The sequence below is a fragment of the Marmota flaviventris genome, chromosome 2 (genome assembly GCF_047511675.1).
Source record: "Marmota flaviventris isolate mMarFla1 chromosome 2, mMarFla1.hap1, whole genome shotgun sequence".
Taxonomy (NCBI): domain Eukaryota; kingdom Metazoa; phylum Chordata; class Mammalia; order Rodentia; family Sciuridae; genus Marmota; species Marmota flaviventris.
In genome coordinates this window covers 190245171-190272225 of record NC_092499.1, presented here as the reverse complement: position 1 = coordinate 190272225, position 27055 = coordinate 190245171, and the positions used below count along the sequence as shown (strand labels likewise).

Here is a 27055-nt window from a genome sequence, read left to right as displayed (position 1 = left end):
TCTAGGTGAAGTGGATGGCACAAGATAGTATTAGTCAGGCCCACTCACAGGGCAGGACTCCTGAACCTGTGACCCAGGGCCTCCGGAGTGTCCAAGCACTTGCTTTGGGCTACCATGGCTCTTCAGAAAAGAAAGGCTTTGCATCTTATCTTACTCCAGATACTCCAAAAGTGCAGGATCCCCAAAATAATAGAGTCCCTGCCTTCAGAGCCCCTTGGAAAGAGTGCCTTCCTCAGCACAAACAGTATGATCTACAAACTGATTCCTTCCTGCACCAAGAGCTGGGTGAAACTTGTGGGCTACTGTGGCATCTCAGCTGAGAAGCCTGTTGTGCTATTGACACCCAGGTGTCATAAGGGATGCTGAGGGTGAATCAGATCGCCTTGGCAACAACTGTTGTTTCTCCAATCCTCTTTCAACTCCTTGTTTGGCTTCTTAATTTTATTAACTTCAACATTATAGTAGTTCTCACTCAGTAGTTTATGTGAGCGTGTAGTTTGGGATTTGGGGGAGGACAAACCCAAGTGTCCTTTTTGTTTTCTCTTTTTTTTTTTTTTTAACTCATTTCCTGGACATACTGGTTTTTAGAAAGTTTTCTTATGGTAACATCTTGAATAACATTTTCTCTGTTTTGCAAGGGAGGCTAATGATCTGGAGCTTAAGCAATCAAAAGTCTTAAGAACTCTTCCTTCTTTGTGTTGGGCAGAAGTGCCTAATACTTTATTTTATTTGGGCAGAGAATATGCAGCCAGCATCTGAACATCCCATAAATACTTGGGAGAGGAACACAATTAGGATATAGTGTAGAGCTGGGAGTTGGAGCTTTAAGTCTAAGTGATGTTTCCAACTGGGGCTGGAAACGTGCTTTAAATAATTGTATTCTGATCATTTAGGTCTCTCTTTATAGGGCATCTTTTATGACCAAGACTGTCCAGTACCAAAATGAGCTACATAAATTCCTAATCTGGGATACAGCTGGACAAGAACGAGTAAGTCACTCTTTAATTTACTATGTGTTTTTCTGAGGCCCAAACCAAATTAGAGCACCAACTAAACTGTCACCGTTCCTGTCATTTCACGTTACTCACTTCTCTTCTATGCGCCAGAGACACATTTATTTCCATTTGTGGAGGCCAGCCTTTTTCTTTTCAATTAGAGTCACAAAGTCCGCTGATGGAGAAAGTGATAATGGGCACTGAGGGCATTTTTATATTTTTTAGTGTCTTAAAGTAAATGCTGACTAACAGGCTGATAAAATCCCACTTGAGCATTGTGTGTAATTTGGGGCTCCATCCTCTAGTAAAGATGTAAAAGAATTAGTGGTAGAAAGGGAGAGTTAAGCACAACTCATTTATAGCTGCCTTTTAAAAAGCTAAAGAGGGAACTTTACAGCATATAAAGTTTGAGATTTAAGTGAAATGGATGAGCTAACACAGTGCCTTGCAGTAGGTACTTAATAAATGCCTGGTAATAAAATTGGCCAAAGTAGTTATCTGCCTAAGGAAGAGCCTAAACCAAACTGGGGCCAGCCACAGCAGCACAGGGCCAGGTGGGATTTGGGGAAGCCCACCAAGTCAGAAGAGGGTGGGAATGGGGCAGGCACAGGTACTATCTATCTCCCCTCCGGGCACTGACTTCAGTTTGTTGTCATGGTGCCTGTGTCTGCCCCATTATTCAGCAGACGTTTAATTTTGTTTTCAAACAGTACTATCAAACCTGCATCAGATGGATGCACAGTGCTATCTTAAGCTCTTAGAAGTACACCAGAAGTAATCAGGAAAAATAGTGTGTCATCACCGTCTTATCTAAGACAACGTAGATACTGTGTATGGCATAAAATCTGACAAGAATCATCGCAGACAAATGGAGGAAAACAAAACAAGCCATTACCGTTGTCCTAGATGTAGACACTATACATTTGTACAGATTTAATGTTTTAAGTTCACTTTGTTTGGTTTCTTCTGTTTTTAATGCTGGATGTCTTGCTACCATCCAGTTACTCATCTGAGATGTGTCTGCTTATGGTTTTCTTTTCCCCTCTCCTGTTATGCTGGTGTTGTGCATCTAGAATGAGACATTTAAAATAGCTAGACCTTTGCTAACCATCACTCTTCTGTCCTTCAGAAGCGGTTCTTACCACAGAGTCTGCCCGCATTTATCTGTACACACAGCCATGGGATTTGTCCTATCAGCCCCAAACTGGTGGGGCTCTTCCTACCAATAAAACACACTCCCTTCCGCTGGATCCCCAGGTTCAGCTACCCCTCACAGATACAGATGGTACAGCAAAGCCATCATCATAAAGAACCCTGCTATAGTACAGATCCCATTATGCTCTCTTCAGAGCCTGTCCTGGTATACACGATGAGTATAGCATCTCTTTTTTTCTGGAACATGAAAAAAGAAATAACCCAAGGGCACATGGCTCTCCCTTTCTGCTGGCATGATTGCAGGGGTCTTTGAAGTTTTGTAATTAGCCAGCTTGCCTGCCTTTTGTGTGCCTCCTTCTCATTAGTTCTTCAACAGGAATAGCTGCTCTCAAATGTGAACCTGCCTCCACTATGCAGAGCACCTCTTGCAGCCCAGAGCTGGAGAGGAGGTGTTCATGAGGAAGCGGCCAAGAGAGGAGAACCCCCAGGGAGCACTGGCAAAAGCACATGTCCATGGTTGCCAGATTGCAGAGCTTAAGAAAAAGCTAAACATGGGACATATCATCAAAGTATAGGGAAGATCAGGCAGGACGTAGCCGTGAGCCTGGTCAGGGTCAAGGACTGACTGACTGTCCTGGGAAGGCCTTCTGGTCCCTGAATATACCAGCCACTGCCAGACTCTCTATCTCTTCCACCAACCTGGCCTCTAGCACTGAACTGCTTATAGTTTTCCAACATGCCATCCTGTTTATATCCTCTTACCCTTCTTCTTAGGTTTTGTCTGGAAAACTTTCTTCGGCCTTCAGAACCCACCTCTGATGTCACTTGACTAAAGGAGGCTTTCCTAAGCACCCCTGGTGGTCTCGAATGAGTAACCACTTTGCCATATCCCATTGTTGCTCAAACCCAAATCTGGATGTTGTCTTGGACTCCTCGCCAGCTCCCCACACTGCTCTAGGAGCATGTGCTGATATCTCCCTTGTCTAAATAACTTTCTTCATTTCTACTCCCATCACCCTGCTCTTAGACACCTTTTACTCTGACTTGAGTATTCCATAGTCTTCTAACTGGTCTCCCTGCTTTCCTCCAGCCCAGACCTGACCCATGCCACTTCTCACAGAACCTAGAGTCCTTTAGAAATGAAATCGGACTCTCATATTTTCCTGCTAATACCCTTCAGCAGCCGATTATTGCTCCTCTCCTCTGCCCACATGCCCTGCTCCTCCAATCTGCTTAGTGTCCTTCCAGCCCGTCCTCCTTCTCTCCCACTGAATTCCAGCCCACTGCCCTTCGTTAGGTCCTTGAGCACCCGTTGTCATCAGGCCTTCATGTACATTGGTCCTTCTTACTGGAATTCTCTCTCTCCTCTGCCAATAGGCTCCCTTTACGAGCTCTTGATCTCAGGTTAAATGTCATACCCTTAGAATTTTCCCTGAATCCACCCCTTCACCCCTTGCATCTAAGCACAGCTGCCATTCATTTCCCATTATTGCCAGTATTCATTTTCCTCAAGACATTTGTTAAAAGTTATAGTTCAATGTCTGTCTGTCTGTCTAGCTTTTATTGACAGTCTCTCCTTGCAAACAGTAAACACTGAGAGCTGAGAGCACAGTGTCTTGCTTGTCCTGTATTCCCAGCCTCCATCCAGGGTCTGATGTAGAGCTCATGTGCAGAGCCTGGTTGGACGGAGCAACAGATGAACTCTTACATCCTGAGCAGGCTTCAGTTGCCCTCATCCATGCCATCAGTACCTGTTCCTTACTGTCATGTCTTCCATTGGACAGTGAGCTCCTTGGGAGCAGGACAGTCCTCATGTCTCTGCTCTCAGCTCCTAGCACATGGTGTTGATGACAATAAACGTCAGCTGCCTGCTAACCCTCCTTAGGCACACACAGATAAGGACAGACCTTCTACTACTTTCACCATGTGAGTAGTGCATGCCTGGAATGATGCTTTTTCTGGTGTTTGCATGTGTATTGTTTGGTTCACTATAGTTTAAAGATTCTCAATGGAAACAAAAATGGTTATAAAATGAAAACTTTCTGATCAACTAACTAATTGTATAGCCTTCCCATTTGAGTCTAGCATCTATCCTATTGCCACACATTTTGACAGTGTGTTGTCTTTCTGTTGGTCAGGTTATGGATGATTACAAAGTGATTAAACTGGTGAAAGTGATTTTGGAGAATTTTTCAAAATGTTATGTGAATCCTTGACCATTGGGATCTTGTTAAATGAAGAGAAAAATACCTGTCAGGTTGCTGGTACAGCACTTCAGATGACAGTGAGTTCAGAGGGACTTACAGAAAATTCTTGGAGGCTACAAATATCTTGTAAAACTTACTATTTTTATAAGACTGTGTGATCAAATATGAAATGAAGGATATCATATTGTGCTAGCATATAGTTTTATCAGAACAGTCATAACCAAATTATCAGTTAACTGTGATTCAGTGTTCATCCAAAAAATTCAGCTCCTGACTGTTAAAATATGGCTACAGCTCAGTGGCAGAGCACTTGCCTAGCATGTGTGAGGCTCTGGGCTCATTTGTCAGCACCACATTTAAGCAAATAAGTAAAGGTCCATCAATAACTAATAAAAATATTTTTTAAAATAAGGCAAATATTTTTCAACTACCAGGTAAAATGAGACTTATTTTCCTAAATTTAAACTTACTTCCTCAAGATGACCTCTGTGAGTCCTTTTTGTCCCTGTTATTTGCAAACTGAGTGAATTCATTTTGTCACATTTTCCCACCAATTATCCTTCACTAACAAAGACTCCTGTAGTAGTGTGGAGACAAACACAGCACATGAGCACCATGAGTGCATCCCATTATTACACCATCAGTGTAGAAAAACACTTCAAATGCTTTCTATCTGCATGTGATGATGTAGAAGAAAGCTGTTTAGCAGAATCTAGCAGACCCTACATCCAGATCCTAAACATTTACATCCCTACTTGTTGTGGTTCTCCTGATGGCTTTTTCCACAGGTCAGAACACCAGGAAAGCACACAGTTATTATCACCATAGTCTTGTAAGGAATTGTTCTTATGTTAAAAGTCAGGAACTTAATGACTTAGGGTCATCTAGAACCGGAGTAACAGACTATGGCCTATGGGCCAAATCCAACCTGTTGCCTGTTTTTGTAAGTAAACTTTTTATTGGAACATAACCATGCTGGTTTCCATGGCTGTTTTCATTCTACGGTAATAGAGATGAGTGGTTGTGACAAAACTCAAATGGTCCACAAAGCTGTAATATTCTTGGCCCTTGCCTTAAAAAGTTTGCTATCTCCTGATTTAGAGCCACATTTGGAGCACAGATGTGCTGATGTCTTTTGAGTTTCTTTATGTGCTTCCATCTTTTTTCTTTACACCAAAATGATATGGAAAGAGTTTCAACATGACAGAAGAGTACCCTATAATAGACTAACCTTCCCAGATACAGCAATTTATATACAAACTCTGGATAAAACTTTTAAAATGTATTGCAGAGCAACCAGATGCAGCCAGGGACTGAACAAAAGAGCTATGATGGGCATGGTCCACATTGTCACAGCTTTTCCTAGTTAACACTCCTCAGACCATATGGCAACTAGGACTCAAGCAGAAAGCCTGTCTTTTTAGCTTATGACACCTGTGAGTCGTGTTGAGGACTGCAAGAACAGCTGGAAAAAGAGGATACAAATCCCACAAAAATGGTCCCAGCAAGGAGGGAAGCCCCAAAGTCTGTTTATAAGTTTTCCTCAAGTCTTTGGTTGACCATCCAAGTTGTGAATATACAGAGGAGACATTACCAAACCCAGAAGAGACCAACAGCTAGAAGAGTGACTAGAACAGAGCAGAGACTGCCATTACAGCAGAGCTGCAGTCTGGAGTTTGAACCCAGTCCTGCCATGTTAGAGGGGAGGGGTAAACACCTCGGGCATCCCATTGAAACTTCCGAAGGGCAGTGCCTCATCAGTGGAGAACAGGTCCTGCAACTAAGGGGGACCTTGATGGCCTTACACAAAGTTAAGGTGGCCTGTCTCACAGTGGCTAGCCGGTAATTTAACACTCTGCAAAGAAGAAAACAAAAACTAGTTTTCTTAAGTGTATCATCCATGCTGTCCAGTATACAGTCAGAATGATTATACATACAGAGAAGAAGGAGAAGAGGACACAGGGAGGAGAACAACTCCCCACCCATTATTAGAATTTGCAGATACAGAATTTAAAGCACACATTTTAAGTATGTTCAAAGATTTAAAGAAAAGTAGTCTTAACTACTTAACTGCAGAAGAGAAATCTCACTCTTAATGAAAAAGAATCAAATGGGAATGCTAAAACTGAAAGCTACATTTCATTTTTATTTAAGGTGAAGAATTCACTGGATAAGTGATAGAACAAATTAATCAGAGAAACAGAGTAGAAAAAGGTGAACAATACTTATTGAGACAAATTCAAATAGCCTAACATAGGTATAATTGAGACCCAGAAGAAGCAAAGAAAGAGAGAGGTTCGGGAGAAAAAGAGACTCCAAAAAGAATGCCTAAAATATTCCCAGATCCAGTGAAACCCCATCTCACAAAACCAAGAAGTTCAGCAAACATGTAAGTACAACAAAAACCACATTTAGATACATACATCATGAATCAAACTGCTGAAACCAGAAATTGAATCTCAAAAGCAGCCACAGATGAAAGATACATTATATATGAGGGAACAGTTTGAATGATGGCTGTCTTCTTACAGAAACAGTGATGACCAGAAGTCAGTGGGACAGTATCTCTACCATGCCAAAAATACCTGTCAAATATGAAGTCAAAATAGGATGCTATTAGAAAAGCAAAAACAATTCAGCAGCAGTTCACAGAAAGTTTTTCAGGCTAAAGTGAAATGACTTTGGTAAATAAATGGTAAATAAGATCCACAGGAAGAAATAAGCAGCCTTGGGATATAGTAAATATGAGAATCTCTCATTGTTTCTTCTCAACTATAAAAGAAAACTGGCCATTTAATTTAAAAATTATGATATTGGATTGTGGAATTTATAGTGTAGATAGATTTTAAATATTTGACAACAGCACAAAGAATGTGGGATAAAAAGCATTCGATGCTTGGATGGTTCTTACATTTTATATGAAGTGATAACATTTTAAACTCTTAAGTACACTAGAAAAAAATGTATATTGTGGTTACAAGAACAGCCACTTAAAAAGTGATGTAAGATAATATCGCTGCATCCAATCCAAAGAGAAGAGTAAAGGAAGGACAAAGGAATTTAGAAAGAAATGGAACACACATAAAAAAAAGCAGTGGACCGAGACCCAAGCACATCAGTAGGTGCGTTGAACGTAAAGGACCATTGCACTTGGAAGGCAGAGGTGGGCAGATGTGCCGAAAGGCGGGACCGGACTGTGTGCTGGTTAAAGATTGTTCGTGAATACAAAGAAAGGTTGAAAACGAGAATGGAAATGATATTCTATGCAAATCATAGACAGAAGACAGCCACTGTGCTCAAGTTCATAGTAGGAAGTAGGCTCAGAGACAAAGATTATGTTAAGGTTAAACAGGGACATTAAATTTCACGTTTGCTATCCTGGTGGATGGCTTCTTTTTTTTTTTAATATTTTTTTTTTTTAGTTCTCGGCGGACACAACATCTTTATTTTTTATTTTTATGTGGTGCTGAGGATCGAACCCAGCGCCCCGCACATGCCAGGCGAGCGTGCTACCGCTAGAGCCACATCCCCAGCCCCGTGGTGGATGGTTTCTATGGATGTGTACGTCCATCACTTATCAGTTGCACAGCTAAGGTCTTTGCTTTACTCATGTGAATTTTACCTTACAGTTTTAACAAAGAAAAAGAAAGAACCCTGTAAAGGATGTTGCCACCATAAGCATATCAGAAATGAAAACTAATACCATAACCCTTTCTTCCACCTGTGTGCTGTGTATGCTGTGGAAGTCAGTCTGACATTTAAAATTTTTTTTACCTAATGTAGTTTCTTCCCCTCCCCCTCATGTGTGGTCCTAGGAATTGAACCCAGGAACACTCTACCATGAGCTACACCACAGCCCTTTTTATTTTTCATTTTGAGTCAGGATCTCACTCAGTTGCCAAGACTGGCCTTGAACTTTGTGATCCTCCTGCCTCAGCCTCCCAAGTAGCTGGAATGACAGGTGTGGCCATTGCACTCAGATATAGTTCCTTTTCCTGCATTGTTTTCTTAACTTACAACTTTTATTTTTGTTTTCTTATAAAACTTACCATTTTGTTGGAAGTAGGCTTTCACCCAGGCAGACCTTTTACTCACAGAGATTAGTGAACATTTCTGTCTGTGGACATACAGATCTGGCATTTAGTTTGACATCCCCACGTTACAGTTCTTCATTTGCTCACCAGTTCTTGATTACCTCAGGTGCTAGGCCCTGAGATAAAATGGAGTGCAAAACACTGATGCTATCTTCCCTCATGGAGCTTATAGTCATATTTTTCTCTTTCTTTTGTAAAACTCAAAGTAACATGAAAGTTTAAAAGCAAAAAGATTATGGGCTGGGTTTGTGGCTCAGCGGCAGAGGGCTTGCCTAGCAGGTGCAAGGCGCTGGGTTCGATCCTCAGCACCACATGAAAATAAATAAATAAATAAAATAAAGGTGTTGTGTCCAACTACAACTAAGGGGAAAAAATTTTTTTAAAAAAAGCCAAAAAATTAAACTAACTGATAAGAAGTTAGAGTCCAGACTGTCACTGTGGCCCAAGTAACTGAGGCAGGAGGATCGCACATTGGAGGCCAGCCTCAGCAACTTAGCAAGACCCTGTCTCAAAAAATAAAAAAAAGGGTAAGGATATAGCTCAGTGGTTGAGCACCCTTGGTTCACAACCTAGGGTCACAAGAAAAGAAGTTGCAATGTGCACAGTTCTGTGTGTATGCTGCATATGCACCAGTGCTCCCCCATGAAGGCATTCCTGCCATATTTGGTATAAGCTGCCAGAAACAGCAGGATGCAGTACACAACATGACATCATACAGTTCAGCCTTCAAAGTTCAAGTGTGAAGGTAAAAGTCTAGTCTGTTAACTTTGGCCTCACATTCTGTGGATGATGCTTTTACGAGGACATTTGCACAGGAACCAGATTTTGACTGGGGAAAGTGCTTCATGTTTCCTGTTTGGCATTCATCAAAAAAAGGGCTCACTAAACCACCATAGCTGTGGAAGTGGTTACTCCTCCTCATTTCTTCTCATCCTTATTGTGCTCAGTGGAGGGGAGGTGGAAATGAAATGAGACATGTACCCTGCATTTGGGAATCACCACATGGATTAAGATATCAAGAAAGCATGTTGCAGACTCATTCGAGTAGTGAATTTAAATGTGTAACCTTGTCTAGGACAATCAGCATCTGGATTACAGGGTGATCTCTGAGACACCCCAATGCAGCACTTCTCTGGAGAACTGTTCACAGCATTATTTTTATCTCCCTGATAGTTTGGAAAGCCAAAGTTTAAAGGACTATTGAACAAATGAATTTGGGAATTACAACATTGAGTTCAATTAAAAAGCCTTTTTAGCTGAATCAATTGTTTATAGCACCATATTTAATTCCTATAAAACTGTATTCTAAACTATCTTCTGAGAGACATTTCAGTGATAACATTAAAAGTTTTCGCCTTTGGTAATTACTGGTTCATTTGCTTTAAAACATGATGTCATCTTTGGCTTCAGAGAAAGATTACCTTTTGTACAGGGATAATGGACTTTGAAGTCTAATTTTAAAAAAATATATATATTTAACCAGTTTTTCCAATGTTGTTGTTTATTTCCCTCTGCAGTTTCGTGCCTTAGCACCAATGTACTATCGAGGCTCAGCTGCAGCTATAATCGTTTACGATATCACAAAAGAAGTAAGACCATATTCAGTTTTCCTTAGAATATTTTGGAGATTCTTAGTTGCTTAGATCTCCAGTTTCTTCCTTTGTATTACAGGAGACATTTTCAACATTGAAGAACTGGGTAAAAGAGCTTCGACAGCATGGCCCACCTAATATTGTAGTTGCCATTGCAGGAAATAAGTGTGATCTTATCGATGTCAGGTAAGTTATTAGACAAAGAGATTGCACTGCTGATTATGTGTTCCTGTTCTTAATGAGCAATATCCAGTGTAAAAATCTTGGTGTGTGTGTTTTTTTTTGTTTTTTTTTAATCTTTGACATTGAAAAATTCCTTTTTGTTATATGGTCTGAGTCCTGAAATTTCAAACTAAAATTATAATTTCAGGCATTTGGAGCAAATCACATTATGTCTATAGACAGGTGTGTAATTTACTTGAACATTGGTCACATCACAGTTGGCATTATCTGAGATCAGGGCAGCCCCCAGGCTCTTGTGTTACAGAACTGAATAAGGAAAGCACATTTATTAGAATTTTCTCTCTACCGTTTCCATAATTCCCAAGGCAGGGGTTTTTTATTTTTATTTTGGGAGTAGGAGTAGAAAACCTTGCCCTAATCATTCCATTAGCTATGTTGTTAGTGGTACTGGGTTTTGTTTGTTTAAACACAGAAGTGGTATAATTGGGAAGACTGAGTGTTGGGGTTCACAGAGCCATTCAGAACACCCTCTGTCATCAATAATCTGGTTAATTACTGGGTAGGTGGGGGTAACATAAGCTCTTAATGGGTAGAAGTTCTGATTTGCAATTGTTGCCTTACAGAGAAGTCATGGAGAGAGATGCTAAGGACTACGCTGACTCCATTCATGCGATTTTTGTAGAGACCAGCGCAAAAAATGCGATAAACATAAATGAGCTCTTTATAGAAATTAGTGAGTATCTCTGTTCTTATGGGTTTCCTCTGTGCAGAACAACTTCAGAAAGAATTATCTTCCTGGTTAGAATTCCCATCGTATTTTGAGTAGTCTAGTCTCTGGTGCTGTCGTCAGTGAAATGAGATTTGAGAGTACAAGAGGAACGGCCAGCTTTCCTCTCAAGGTGTGATTGCTGGAGAGCTGCTGCCTGATGACTGTGGCTCTTCTGGAAATAATGTTGCTACTGAATAAGTAATGCACAGGGCATGAGGTCACAGAAGCTATAGTCTCCCTCTTTCTCTATTTAAATGTATTTCAATTAGTCATCCAAGGTCATCAAAAATGAGCAAAATAAATAAAAGGAAATAAAATGCAGATATAATTACCCTGCAAGAAAATCCTCAAAAATTAGTAGTAAGCAGGGGAGAGGTATGGAGATCTTTTTCCTACCCTCCCCTTCCCCTTCCAGAGTGTTGCATGATGACACTAGATAGGAGAGAGGCTGCTGCATGCCTTTGGGATCCCCTACAGATTGTATCTATGTTTATTCATTTCATTCAAATTCATCAAAATATTTATTGGAAACTGTTCCAGGCTCTGGGGAGAGAGCCTGAAGAAGATAGACACAGCCCTTGCTCTCTCAGAGCGCACGTTCTGCCGAGGGAGACAGAAAGTGAACGCCAGATAAATAGGATCATTTCAGATCATAATAAGAGACATGAAGAAAATAATTTACAGGGGGAAGTGGCAAGGGGGTGGGAAAGACGGTGGAATGAGATGGGCATCATTACCCTAGGTACATATGTGATTGCACAAATGATGTGACTCTATTTCATGTACAACCAGAGAATTGAAAAATTCTGCTCCATTTATGTACAATGCATCGAAGAGCTTTCTACTGTCATGTATAACTGATTAGAACTAATTTTTGAAAAAAGAAAATGATTTAGGATGAAGTGAAAAAGTACCTGCAGGTGATCAGGGAAGGCCTCTCTGAGGAGGTGATACCAGCTGAGGTCAAACAGAGCAGACTCTCTCAAGATGCGGGAGTTCACATTGACATGGCAGGCGCCAGGGAGGTGCAGGAGTCAGCCCTGCAAGGTCAATGCATTAAGGCCCACCCTCTGGTTAAGATCTGAGACAGCTAGAACTGGAAAGGTTCTTAGCTTCTGTGAAGAAGGGTTGTGAACTCCAGTGCCCACCAAGGCCAAGTGGAGCAGTCTCCCGGGAAGCCCTGGGGTTTGGCCCCAGCTCCAGCAACTGGAGTTAAGCTGGAGTATAAGCCTCTTGGTGCCCAGTTGCGGAGGTGGTTTTCAAGGTTTTTTATGGTTTACTTTTGTTTTGCTTTTATGTTGCTATCTGTAGTTTGCTCAGAGATCTGGATTTTTATGTAATGTGTCCCATTGTTTAGATCTGGCCGTTTACACTAAGCACAGTGTCATGCGCCTATAATCCCAGCAATTTGGGAGGCTGAAGCAGAAGGATGGCAAGTTCAAAGCCAGCCTGAATAACCTGGCAAGATCCTGTCTCAAAATTTTAAAAGGGCTCGAATGTAGTTCAGTGGGAAAATGCCCCTGGGATTAACCCCCAGTATAGCCAAAAAAAAGAAGAAGAAGGTTGTGAACTGTATCAACAGTGTGATTGGGAGTGTGGTTCAGGCAGAGCAATTGCTTGCCATGACTGAGGTCTTGGGTTCTATCATCAGCATCACCAAAAAAAACGATTCACAAAGATTAGAAAAATTGTCATAGGTAGAAATCAGGTTTATTTTTCACTGGGTGCTGCTGTCACATTGTATGAGCACAGTGCCTAGCATAACTGTGTGTTGAAGATTCATATGGAAAAGTTCACCTACAGAAGCACAAAGGCCAATGTGTTGTTCCCAGTGGAGTAGAGCCTGTGGGTGCACTCAAGGTAAGCCATGGCTCTCCTGCTTCCAGGATGACAACCATCCTGTTAACTCTTTAACATGGTTTGGTTTTACATATGTTTTGTGCTATTTATATTTTTTAAAGCATACTCTGTTTACTCTTTGTGTCTGGTTTCTCTTATTATATATTACATTTTTAGATCATCCCTATTATCTCATGGAGCTGTAGGAGATGCATTCTCGGGGCGTGTGTGTGTCAGGTTCCAGATTCAGAGGTGGGGACTGGGGAAGGGGGATATCCATGGTATAATCATCCATTCTGCTGTAGATGAACATTTGGACAGTTGTTTCCAATTTAAAGCTACTACAGTACTGTTCTGAACATTCTGGTCATGTCCTTTGGTGAACATCTGTACACATTTTGTTAGATATATTTATCCCCAAAAGAAGAATAGCTGGGTCGTTGGATTTACCTGTATTCATATGATTTCACTGCCAATATTCACAATGGTGGTTATGCCAGTAGATATTCATCAGTGTATGTGTGAGGTTCTACTCCTGTATCTCTGCTGGGCAGGTAGCGGACTACATTTCCCCTGGGTTGATGAAACCGAGCGCTGTCCAGACACTTATGTACGTTTCTGTGCTCTCTGAGTGGTCTGTCTTGTGAAGTGCCTGCCAGGCAACTGCCTTCTTAATGTCTATGCTGCTTTATTTTGTATGTTCGTCCCTTGTTGATTATGTGTATTAGAAATATCTCCTCCTCTGTGGCCTGACTTTAATTTTTGAATCAATCTTCAATCAACTGAAGTTTTTCATCTGAATCTAATCCAATTTGTCCTTTTTTTTATTTTCATGGTCAGCATATGATTTTTAGTTCCTGTTTAAGAAACCATTGCCTATTCCCAGATGATAAAGATGTTTTCTTCTAGGAATACTCATTCTAAAAAGACTTTTTGTCACATTTAATAGCTGCTTCTGTGATATCTGCATTTGAGTTTCCATTTATTGAGAAAAACATAATAACAAGAAGCTTCAGTAAAGCTTTTAAATAATTGGTAACTTATAAATATTACAGCAGTATCTGTAGATATTTGAGAAGTTGCAGGAGACTTTTTAGTTGATGTGGGGACCATGCCGTGTGCTGCCCACACATGTTACACACTTCCCAGAATGGTGAAGTCTTGAGGTTTGATTGTCAAGGACCTGAGAGTTGCTGCCAGTTCTCTCTTAGCCTTGCTAACATCAGAAGCTGTGCCTGTCCATTCATTCCATGTTTACGAATACCTCCACACCAGGTAGTGTGCCACAAAGATTCCAGGAATACCACCCATATGGAGAAACAGGATCTCTCTTCTCTAGAAGAGCGTAGGGTGTAGTTAGAGGGAGTCAGTCATGTAAACAAATATGTCCTGGTGTGCTTCTAGTGACCTGATGGAATTCGGTATCTGAGATGGAGAGAGGTAGGAAGTAGGTGGGCATCAGGAAAGCCATCTTAGAGAAAGTAGCCCTTGATTATCAGCCAGGTAGATGGACGGGTGATTTAAGATTTGTCTCAAATTTGACATTATGCTTCACAGAGCAGTAAAGTGAAACCTGTTCAGTCTTACACATTGTTGGTAGGAGAATAAAATGGCACAGCCTCTTTAGAGAGCAATCTGGCAGCATCTGTGAAAATTTAAATCACGAATCCTTCTTGCATTTGTGCTAAACAGACACTGGGAAGACATTGTGTGTCAGACAAATGCCAAGTATAGAATAGCATGACCTAGCTCCTCCAATCCTGTTTGTTTATCCAACACACACAAAACACACACACAACACACACCCACACCATTATTATAACATCAAAATATGGGAATAAACTAAATATCCATCAGTGGAAGAACAGTTAAATATATGATACATACAGGTGATGTAAAGCTAATAAAAGAAGCAGCCGTCTCCACTGTGCTAAGGAGGAGCAGTCCCCAGGATGTATTGAGTGAAAGCATCAAGGAGGAGGTCAGTTCCTACTACTTGCTCTCCTTCATGCTTCAGAAAGCAGAACAGGGCAGGAACCAGATACTCCCTCCCCAGAAGGCTGCACCAGCAGTAGGTCACAGTGGTAGCTCTGCCATGACACTAAGGGACAGGCATGTTCTGATCGAATTTTTTTTTTAACATGTAGTTTATTATCAATGTTTTTTTTTTTTAATGTGTAATTTTTTTAATTAAAAATTTTACTAATGGTCTCAGGATGTAGCTCAGTATAGAGTGTTTGCCAAGTATGCATAAGGCTCTGGGTTCAATCCCCAGAACTACAAAAAAAAAAAAAAAAATTCTTGTTTCTTTACTAAGTACTGTGTAATGTCCTTGTTTGGATCCTGGGACCGAAACTGGACATTAGTGGAAAAACTGGTGATACCTGAAAAAAGTCTAATGTTGATTTATTCACTTCAACAAATGTCCCAAGACAATATAAGACCCCAGTCTATATTGAAGGGAACAAGATGAGATGTACAGCAACTCTGTGCATCAGTCATCTTTGCAACTTTTCTGTAAATTATTCCCAAGGAAAATGTTTATTAATATTTTTTTTTAACTCAAATTGCATCTGCAAAATTGTGTCTGAGAAGGAACCGATTGGGAAAGTTGTAGCTAATTCCCTCTCCTCCCATTTTGGTGTAGGTCGAAGAATTCCATCCACGGACGCCAACCCGCCATCTGGCGGTAAGGGCTTCAAACTCCGCAGACAGCCGTCAGAGCCAAAGCGAAGCTGCTGCTGATGAGCCTCAGCCTCAGACTCGAGGGTGAAGCAGGTGGTCCTGACAGTTAGCAGGAGGGCTGGGGGCCTGCTACCAGTGTCCACCTAGCCGCTCAAGTCTTCTTCATGCAAAAAGGACTCACAGAAATTGGCCGGTTCTGTTCTCCCCTTGAAGACTGCAGCAATGGTATTTCAGTCTGTGGACGTCCAGTATGTCAAGGATCTGTGGTGTCCAAAGGGACCGCATCATTGACTTTGACCTTGCTGAAGGGAGCACGTCATTGTATGGATGGTGGAATTAAATTGCTGAGTAGTTTTATAATCAGGATTTTATGTAACATTTGTAAAAAGGGAAAATTAGCACTTTCGTGGTTCTTGGGGGGGGAAGGCAAGATTATCATTTCCTTGGTTTCCCGTTACCACTGTTGGAGGGAGTTGTATCATTTAAATGTGGTAGGATATTGCAGGTAGAGGGACGGCAGTTACTGTTGGAAGCTGAAATGGTTCTGTCTAGGACAGATGGAGATACTCCATCTCTGCTGTCTCTGAAGCACTTTCTGTGAAGCATGTTAGCCCCAGATACATACAGAAAGCCAACACCATGGCAGTGGTTGCTGGCCCACCCTGGGTTTGCTTTTGACCCTGTCGCGCATGTATCACTAAACACATCACTGGCGCCACTGTGGTGGTGATAGAGAAGCACCTGGAATAAATGAACTGCATATGTCCTAAATAGGTTAGCAGCAGTTTAAAAAACAAGGAAGAGGAGAAAGTAATGTAAATGCTGTCAATTTTTTTATTTAATCCAAGTATTTTGGTGGGGAAAACAAGTATCTGTTGCTTAGCATATGTAAAGTTGTAGTCTGTATTTATGAGACCATTGCTTAAAGACTATAAATTATGTAAATACATTAATAAATTCTAAGTTTCATGCAGCACTCCATTTAATCTCGCACCCAGTCTTGTGACGCCCTCCCACTTTTCAGCCTGTCCACTGGAGACTGAGGCACATTTATGTTGTGCAGAGGCATAGATGTTTAGCTTACAGTCTTTCCAGGTTTCTGTGCTTTCCCTTCCGCCCACCCCTCTTCCCTCTACATCCCATCTGGAAATGATAATAAAGACATATGCCACTTCGATGAGCCTGACTAGTTCTTGCTGGCCTGTGGTAAAAGAGTGTGCTCTGAGCTCAAGTCATTTACCTGGTCTTGGTAATAAGTTTCTCTCGGCTTTCACAGTGACCCCAGACCAACTGGTTTAAGAGCACTTTTCTTGTTAACAATCTAGCTTATCTTTTCGTTTCCTTTATTTTCCCCTGCCTCTGTTAGTGGTTAACACTCTTTTCCCTCAGGGAGCCTAATGAGGTTTTTAATATGATCTAAAAATAAGCACTGAAGTGCAGTTGGTGGAAATGTGCTCCTGGTCTAATTGGGCACCCTCCAACCTGAGTATTGTGCGAGAAGGAAATTTACAGGATTAAATAGGAAATGAAACAGCTTGAATTTCAAACTAAATTGTGTTTTCAGAGCTAGCCTTAAACTGAACAGTCAAAACTTTTGAAAATAATTGTTATTTCTTTGTGCCCCCCACTTGATATGGATAGATTTTAATGGGAAAATTATAACTCGGATTAAGTAAAAAATGACTCCCTTTTCCCTCTTGTATGTCTTAAGCATTTGAAATTGCTTTATTCTTCTTGAAATCATATAGAAAGAATGCAGTTGGTAAAAATTCCAACGCTGTTTTGTGTGAAATACACATGGACTCTTATCTCTCTAGCATTGCCTCCAACTCAGCACTAAATTAGCAAACTTGATACGAGAAGCCACATGACTCCTAGGGCTGGGCCCTTGCGACTGAAGGTGGCTTGATGTTACTTCATATATATCCAGGATGTCCAGCCACTGCCCTGGCCTGTCCCCAGCCTTCCCACTACCGGGCCTCTATCTCTACGACAACAAATAAAAACAAAGGTTGCCTGGCTGATTGCAGAAAAGGCAATGCATGTGAGGCCTGTTTTTGTCTTATTTCACAGAAAGATGATGCAAATCCACCACCTTCACATTTTTTCCACCAAACCTGCCAATAGATGCTGGTGAGCACATGGTGTCTTGGTGCACGGGTGAGGTCCTTTGAACCTCTTCTGAGTGCCTCTGATCTCACTGTGATGTTCTCCATCTAGCCCAACTCGAGGCCATCTCTCCTGCCCTTTGCAGCTCTCTGCTTCTGTGAGTTTCTAGGGAATGATTCTGCCTGGTCACAGCCACATCTCACTAACGGACAAGCAGTGTGGGGCATACGCTCAGGCATTTCTGGGGCCTCTTCTCCCTCATTTTCATCAGTCTCTCCAAAAAATTGACAGGGTGCTCTTTCGCTTGTAGTACCTTTGTAATGCCTAACAGCAACAACAGGTTTCTATCACAGATCCATGACCCATGCTCAGTGAAAATGGGGAAAAGGTCTTCATTTTATATTGTTTGCTTCTAAAATGCAAAGGTAAATATTAGAGTCAGGAGCAGTGCTTTACTTTGAACACATTTCAGATTAACCAGACTAAGCAGTGATCCACCACATTCCATATTTCTTTATTTCTTATGAGAAAAATCTCATAAGATTTCAAAGGAATTGAGACATAGCCCATCTGTAAAAAACTATTTGGTTCCCTTATGACGCAGGGCCATTTTTAAAAACTTTGGGACTGAATAGAAGAGAGAAATCATTAATTAGCTGCAAGTGTGTATCGATTCCTTTCAGAGAAGTTGAAATAAGCTCTTTGCAGGTGTCCAATCCTAGAAACCACTGGTCTCCAGATCTCTCCTTTTACATAAGTGTTTTTCTGATTCTGTGATAACTAATTAACTATCATGTGGTGATTAAAAGAACATAAAGTAAGAGTATGATTAAGTAAGTGTCCTTCATTTCCAACTCTCTATAAGAAGTGATTGGGGAGAAGTATCTACTACAAGCCCTTCTGGTTCCAAATGAAACCTCTATCACCTGCTTGTCAGCCACAGTCGGGACAGGCCCTGCTCAGAGCAGCTGAGAGATTTGTTTCTTTTAGATTAACACATGTCCTTGTTCCCTATTTCTGATGTTTGAAGTGCCTGCTCTCATGTTCCTCTTTCCTGGGTGCCCACCCATGTCTGAAAGGATGAAGGCATATCAGAGGCTTGATCTCCTGGGCCAGGATCCTTCTTGGGGTTGTCAGTTCTCTTTACTTTTAAATATACAAAGAGAAAGAAAACTGCATTTAATTCGGAACTTCTCTTCAAGTATTCTATTTCTTGTCTCAAGAAGGAAATAGGCTGAGGAGAATTTCTAAAACCCTGGGAGATAGAGCAATGAAAATTGCCTTTGGACAGTGATCACATGGCTTTCCTGGCATTGTCAAACTGGAGTGTCTGTTTTCCATGGCCTTGTGTTTCAGTAGGCAGGTTAGATTCAGATTATGCCATACTCTTTGGTACGTGGGTCTCCAAATTTGTACGTGTGTTCAAATTTGTGCCAAGAGTGAATTGCAAAAGAGGTCGTATAAATTCTATTTGGCACTTTTTCATTCATTCTTTCAGAACACACTGAAAATGTGATGCATGGGCTCTTAGAGTCTCATGCACACAATGTATTGCATCTAACAGATGAGCCCACTAAACATACAGATGTCTTTGCAGGAGCCTGTGGAAGTGATGAGAGAGTCCTTCCTTCCTTCCAGAAAAAAGTTGTTGGGAACCCATTAGTGCTCATCATGCCAGGTGCCTGCTTTAGAATGTTTGGAGGAGAGTGACAGACACAGCCCACTAACTCAGGCTGGCCCTCCTTGCTAAACCCAGAAAGTTGCATGGCAGTGACAAGCTAGATGGGAAAATCTTCAGTATTTAAATTTGTTTTAAAGGGATGAACAACACAATTTTTGTTTATTGTTTGATTTCAAAGGAACTGCACCTCTTAATAGTTTTTAAAGGAAGAAATGGAATGTACCTTTGGGGATCACACTGTTAAATATATTTGACGTTAGCTTGGTTCATCAGAAAATTTTTAAACATTTTAAGGTTATCTTTAGGATATCCTGTGGTACTGTGATTTACAGAAAGAAAAAAAAAAAAAGTCCAAGCAACAAATGATCTAGGAGTTAAGCAGTATACCCTGTAGTTTTAGAAAAGGGTGGTGGGGGTGAAATTTAGCCTGGGGCTTTAAGAAATGACCTACGCAAATTTCTTTTGACAGCAGAGTTGCTTGTCTTGACTTCCAGTAATAGAAAACCAGGCAATTTGATTATCTGATTTGCAAGAAATGTTAATGGAATTCTGGGGCATTTGTCCTGTTTCATGTGCAAATGAAAGTCTAAAAATGTATTAGAAGAGTCCATTTTTCAGGAGCCTCCATTTCCTCCACCTAAGAGAATGATAAGTGATAGACCTGTTGTGATGAAGTCTCCTTTGACATCACCAGGAAGGTGAATAAATGGAACCAAGAAGCAGCACATTTCTCAGCTCATCCTTCAAGATTCTCTTAGTTTATAGGAAAATGATTTACTTTCCAAATCTAGAAGGACTTTCAGTAGCATAGATCAAGTTTAATTTGATGGTCTGTACCATCAGAAATAACTAATATCTGTGTTCTTTCCTTTCAGAGCATAATCAATTATAGCTATGCTAGAATATTTTTGGCTTCAAAACAAAAGGATTCAGAAGTTTAATTTCAAAAAGTCTCATGCCTTCCATCAATTCCTTTTGTTATGCTGAACATTTGAGATAGTAAGATTAGGCTATATCTACAGTAGGTGGTGAAGCCAACCATGATGTCTAACGGATTTTTTAAAAATTGTTTAATTCATTTTTGCAAGTTCATTTTTATATCTGGTGCCTCATCAAAATGTTTCATTATCCCAACAAACAAAATTGTGGTAGCTTTCAGGTGTTCAAGTACCAATTCTGACTGCCAATTGTAATGATTTTTTGAAGGAGTCTGGTTTTTTTTGAGGGGGGGGGGTTGTTTGTTTTTTCTTGATGGGACTGGGGATTGAACCCAGGATGTTTTCCCATTGAGCTGCATCCCCAGCCCTTTTTTTATTTTAAGACAGAGTCTCACTAAGTTGCCTAGGCTGGTCTTGAACTTGGGGTTCTCCTTCCTTAGCCTTCTGAGTCACTGGAATTTACAGGCATGTACCACTGCACCTAGTAGCCCCTAAAAATTTTTGAAGCAGCTTTTGAATTTATTTACTTCCTTTGTATATGAAGTTATTAGGTAGTTCATGAAGCTTATTCTTAACATGGACCATGCATGTGTCAGAGAGATAAGTCAACTCAGTGAGGGAGAGTCTTGTGCAGCCGGCTAGTGTTGGTGGCTCCATTTTTAAACCATGTGTTGTTCTGTATAGACAGAGCTTTATTGCCCTGGGAAAGGAAAAAAAAATTTCCCTACTCTCATCTGTCTCATCCATCGTTTTGCTTTATTAGTCGCTCACATAATCACCATTTGCCACTCTGACCTTAAGAGTTTGTCTTTCCTTCTCTGTGATCAAAGCAGACCTCTTGCCTTAGTTCCCTTCTCACTTTTTGGTGTCCTGTCCCTTGGAGACCCTGCATTGCTCACCTCCCCAGCACATGACGTGCCTTCTCCTGCAGCCGGTCACAGTTGCAGCACCAGGCTGCGCCCACTCCATCCAGCTGGGCAAGTCATGTCTATGCAATCAGATGCCAGAGCTGACTTTAGGTAAGGACCTCCAGGATTTCCAGAAGGGGAGTGGGCAGCCCTAGCTTACAGTGGGAACTCAGCTGATTGGCAGAATGGTTTTTTGTCACTGGTGATCGCCTAAGTGTCAGAATTTCACAGAGTTTGTAATAGAGCATTTGTTAAAGTGTATAAAAGTGCAAGTCAAAGGTCTAGAAGAGAAACAACTAGAGAGATGAGCCTAGACGTTAAAAAAAAAACAACAAACAACTAAGCCATTATACCAGCAACTCATTTCTCCTAAAAATGTCATACTTTCTTAAGACCTGATGCAAGGAATAAAATATTTGTGCCTTTTACAATAGCCATCTGCTGTGGGGAAAAAATCAAATGCCTATAGTCTGGGCCTTTTTGTAGCACTGTAGAAGCCAGGTTGGGAGCCGTGGCTTCACACTGCATCTTGCACTGCCCGGGTACCTGTACTGGAATGTAAGGAGGATAATTTGCCAAGCTCATGCGGATGTTTGAAGATGTTATTTTTACAATCTTAACCTTGGGCTGGACCTGAGTCTCTGTGACCATATGATGTCTGTACTGTTTGTAGAAGCTGATGAAAGAAAACTAGAATTTTTGCCTTTTGTTGTAAGGTCTTTCTTTTTATACTTATGCTGGTAGTGGACAGTTTGAAAATGCAGGTCAATTTGGCCTACTTTTAACTGTGCTGTTTTGGCCTGAGTACTCTATAATGCGCTTGTGTAGAGTATGACATGCTAATCACTACGGAGTCTGTTGTAAGAAGGGTGTGTACATTTTGTTAATAAAATGCTGTGTTTACAGACGTACGTATCTGCCTTCCGATGGTTTCTCTTCACAGTCCTACATAACATGCATTCTTTTTTTTTTTGAGAGAGAGAGAGAATTTTTATTTATTTTTTTAGTTTTCGGCGGACACAACATCTTTGTTTGTATGTGGTGCTGAGGATCGAACCCGGGCCGCACGCATGCCAGGTGAGCGCGCTACCGCTTGAGCCACATCCCCATTCTTAACTAAGTGTTGTGACGTTGTTTCAGAGGACTTGGGAACTGCTGCCCCAGAACAATGAAGCCTCGATGGCATCTGGTGAGCAGTGGTGCATCTAGATCGGGGGCCTAGGCTCCTCGGCCTCCTGCGTCCCCACCTCCCCAGTTCATCAATAGCTGAGGTGGAGAGCATCTCTGCCGGCCTGCAGAGCCCCCTGGGCATTTCACAGGAACACCTGTGCCCACGGGAAGGCCCACAGGAGGGCTCTGGATTCCTGAAGGAAAGGCCTTCGGGCATCTCCGTCGTTTGGTGGATTTCATTTACAGATGCCAGCATTTCCAGAGTCAGCATTAGCTCTGGACTCACTCAGTGCTCCCATGGAAGCACAGCTTCACACATTCCATTCCCGTTTTCTCTCTGCTGTCCCTCTGTGCTGCAGTTGTGCTCAGAGGGAACCACAGAGAGCAGAGAGGGTTTGAGGCTCAGCTTGGCCCCTCTCCAGGCTATGTGGCTCTGAACAAGACCCAAAACCTGAGTGGTGTTTCTTTCATCTTCACCAAGGGAGGATAATCAGAGCTTACCACACAGGCTGTTTGGGTGGGATACCCCTCTGACTGGCATTTAACCCAGCACTACCAAAGAGTAAGCACTCACATACATTTTTACAAGCCATCTCCCTGATAATCCCTTCTGATCAAATAACTTTGATGTTGGTGAGGTAATTTGCAGGTTTGTTTTTCACATTTTAAGATAGGTACAAAAGTGCCATAAATCTTATATACAGTTTGGTGTCACGAAGGACACTCAAAAGGAGCAAGACATCATCCATATGATGAAGCCCTGGCCCGGGCCCACTTTGGTTGCCGTCCTGCTCTTAACGTCACCCACTGGCTTGCTGTCGTGCTTCGGGCCATATGTACACGTGGAATGTGCTCCTGGTTTGGCTTCTTTCATCCCACGTGCTGGGTAGTGGTTGCCTTCACTCTCTCAGATGGGTGTCCTCTGGCATGAACAAGCCACCATTTACACATCCCTCTGTGTGCACAGGCACTGGCTTGGCTCCAGATCTCTGCTGACAGGGACCTACTGCAGTGAGCACCGCACGTGCCTCTGGTGCACATGTACACGTCTCTTGCACGCGTACCTGACAACACATATATTGTCACCTGCTCTTTTTTGCCTTAGTAGAGAGTTTTCTGAAGGGGTTTATCAACATTCCTCCCAACAGAAGGGTACAAGATTTCCATGGCTCAGAATCCTAGGCAGCACTTGATGTGGTCCCTGCTCGAAAGGCTGGACATCTACACTTCCTGCTAACAGAAGTTACCTGTAAGGGAAGAGACTTGGGTGACAGAACTGTCCCTTTTGTTTCACCTTTTGCTTTTATTTGTACATAAATACTTTAAATTTCTTCTTACTATGAGTATGTGTGTGTGTTTCTTTTTATTTCAAAGGAAATCAGAAACTCCTGAACCCTAATCCTATCTTCAGAGCTTTAGTGAAAATTACTTCAGTGGATACTTTGAAATGGTATTTGTCTTATGTTTGTCCTTTTTAAACACACGCGCGCGCGCGCACACACACACTTCATCTTGATCAATAAAAAGCTTACAGCCAGTCTTGAAGTCAGTGTATAAAACTTTACAGCACACATTTATTTCCTTCTGGTTCTTGAGATCTTTTCAAGCTGTCCTAAATCCTCTTGGAAGAAAGTGGGGGAAGTATATGTTAAGGGGGGACTATAAATAATGGACCCAGATTCCTAAAGAACCTCAAGGTTTATTGCGGGTCTTTTTTCACTAGAGTTTAAGAAACAGATTTCCATTGAGACAGTAACTTGAGCATTGCAGAGCCTTTTAAGTTTTTCATTTATTTGTCTTCTAGTAATACCAGCCAAAACATGATTCTCCACTGAAAACAGTGGTGTTGGTTGGGAAGGCAAGTGTCATCAGCATCTGGAATTTAGTCACCAGCATGTCAAGTTGTCACTTTTCCTTGTAGCACTGGGGAAGCCTATAAAACAGGAAGAAGGGAAAAATAAAAAAGCTTTATAGGTGACACCTGATCAAAATGAATCACTTTATCAATCACAATTTTAATCAGACCTCTAGTCACTCAGGTTTTTTATTTTCATTACAACTTTTCAGCATCTCCCAGAAAACATCAAAAGCACCAGACATCATCTTTCAAAAGCTGTGTGGGAAGCTGCTATGGGCTCAGGCACCACTGTTAGTGGGGTGGAAAATAACAAGGGGGTTCACGTTTCCCTTTATTAGTATTCAGTGTAGAATGGAGATTCAGGCCTCTGTTAATAAAATATATGTAAAATAAGGTGGGAAAGCTACCAGGGTTCCATTCCATTAGAAAAGGGCATTTTTAAGAAGAAAATTGTGGAGTTGTGAATGGTAATTTGAGGTTAATGCACAATGTTAGGGCACCGAGTCTGCACCAGTGGTATACTATCATCAACATTAAAATTGCATCAGCTGCGCAAATGATGGGGTCAGGTCATGTCTTGTTTGCATATAAATGAGGACACATCACGGTGTAGAAATAAAAGCAGCAGACACCACAGCAGAGTGATGTGGATGCTGTGGCTGTGCTTTGCCAATAGGGTGGGCTGCTGCCTGCATCAGCCTTCAGCATCCAGACTATCAAATCATAAAATAACCCACCCAGAATGTTCTGCTTGTAATTATTTCTCTATGTCCTATATCCAGTATGATAACCCTGTTAGAAAATTAGGATCCCTGTGTGTGGATTTTCTTTCCTGCTCTAACATTCCTTCTGAATGGAATAGGAGATAGAAGAGTTGGTGGCCAAGAGGCAATTTTTTTTAAGTGGCAATGACCTTGGGGCTGGCTGAAAGGATGGCAAATTTTGAAGCCATTTATGGTACATATCTGAAGCCATTATTGAATATATCAAATTCTCCCCTGAAACAGCCACCTTGAGAAGAAGAACAACCAATTATACCAACAAGAAGGACTCTTTCAGCATTAGCTGTTTGAAATAATATGCAAGTTTAGTGATCCCCAAATCTTGAAGAGAGCATTTCAAGAAGTAGAATAAACCCATGTGTGCTCAGGGTGGCCTCTGAAATGATGACTCAAGGTCATTTTTTAGAAGGGTTCCCAAGCCAGCTAGAAGACATTCCTGAGTGTCCTTGGGTCAGTAAATGTACCTGACCTTTGTCTTCCTCCTCATGAGTCAATCTGTGGTTTTCTTTGATTAATGATAATAGAGACTTTATTGGGCTACTGTGAATAATGGCAATCAGTCTAACTATGCAAATATCATTCATTGCACCAATAATACTAAATCCCATTACTAGCCCTGGCATAGAACCACATATAACAAAACTAGGTACATTCAAAACCTACTTTTTTCACCATGGGCCCATTAGGAACTTCTTTATTACTTTCATATAAAAGCCTAAACAATATAGAAGCTTCTCTTCAGTTTTCATAATGCTGTAGTTTAAAAGCAAACACATGCACATATGCATGTGTGTACACATTCAAACACAAATGAAGGAAAGACCAATGGTTTAAATTGCAAACTAAATTGTGAAAAAGACAAAAAAGATTCCATTTAATGCCCACTGCAGAACAACAGGATTAAAGAGAGGAGTTTTGTCAGGAGACCTTGGGCTCCAGGCACGGAGTAGAGAAGCTGGAAAAAGGACAAGGACAGCTGGAGAGGCGGAGTACCAGTGAAGGACTCTGCAGATGCACCATAGCTAGCTGCCACCTCTCCCAGTACCAGCTTTCCTGAGCTGATCATCAGTTATTATCTGTATTGTCAAACATTAAAGCATTCCTGCCACTGCAAAGTCCAATGTCTCAGACTCAGAGGGATAAATAAAGGGAAAAGCAGGACAGGGTTTTGTGCCTGCAAACACACTGTGCATCATCATGGCACAAAGAGATCAGGGCTTCAGGAGGGGATTTAACTACTGAAAAATAAACAAAGGGGAGACAGTTCTTTTGTGACCCCTTTTCCCACTGGAGGAGATAACAGAAGGTATTTACTATGTGTTCCTGTTCCCAGTTGCTACAAATTAAGAATCATCTGCTTTTATTTAATAACATTTGAAGATCGGGGGCGAGGGGTGTCTTCACAGAGTCACACAATGAGGCTGGAGAGCCTGTTCTCAGAGCCTCGGTTCCTGGGTGTTGTTGATCTGTCTGGGACTCGGAAGATGTACCAAGTCGAGCTACATGAGGGGACCCTATGCTTCATGAAGCACCACACAACATACCCACCCTGCAGCAGCTCCCTCTCACACACATGCCAGTCTCCCAGATGCTGGCGTGAGGGGTTTGGGGACTCCACCTGTGTGCAGCCTTAGTGATGCAGCTGATGTACCATCATCCACTGAATCCCTCTCCAGACCCCAGAGCTAGGAAGCTTTGTCCTTCCCCTCTGCAAAGACGAGGAAACTAAGGCTCAGACAGCAAGAGAGAAAAGCAGCTCCTGCAGCCAGCACTTCGCAGCAGCCCTGCTGGCTTGGTGTGGAGCATGCTAGGCACCTCAGGCACTCATCTCACAGGTCACCTGACCAGGATGGTCAAGACGAAAGCAAGGCCCCTTAGTAATTACCCCCAAGTCCAGGCAAAATGTGTAAAGCCTCATATTGACTAGACCACTGATCAGCCTGATGGCAGCCACTTCACCAGTGACGGCTGCACGCTTCTCCTGAATGCCCTCTCTGTGGATCCAAAATGGCTCTGCCCCATGTCCTCACAGCACTTAAGCCAGAGCGAAGCTCTTCCAAATCACCTACCACAGCCCCACTCCACCTCCA

General features: G+C 41.7%; 1 protein-coding gene across 1 annotated transcript in view; it reads left to right on the top strand.

Annotated features, from left to right (window-relative positions):
* Rab22a (RAB22A, member RAS oncogene family) overlaps positions 1 to 22066 on the top strand; it is a 64739-nt gene extending 42673 nt beyond the window's left edge. The window contains exons 3-7 of the mRNA XM_027946443.2: positions 908 to 989; positions 9969 to 10040; positions 10123 to 10229; positions 10850 to 10959; positions 15482 to 22066. Coding sequence (XP_027802244.1) covers positions 908 to 989; positions 9969 to 10040; positions 10123 to 10229; positions 10850 to 10959; positions 15482 to 15579 — 469 coding nt within the window. The 3' untranslated portion in view covers positions 15580 to 22066. The remainder of the gene's footprint in view (positions 1 to 907; positions 990 to 9968; positions 10041 to 10122; positions 10230 to 10849; positions 10960 to 15481) is intronic.
* The last annotated feature ends 4989 nt before the right edge of the window (positions 22067 to 27055 follow it).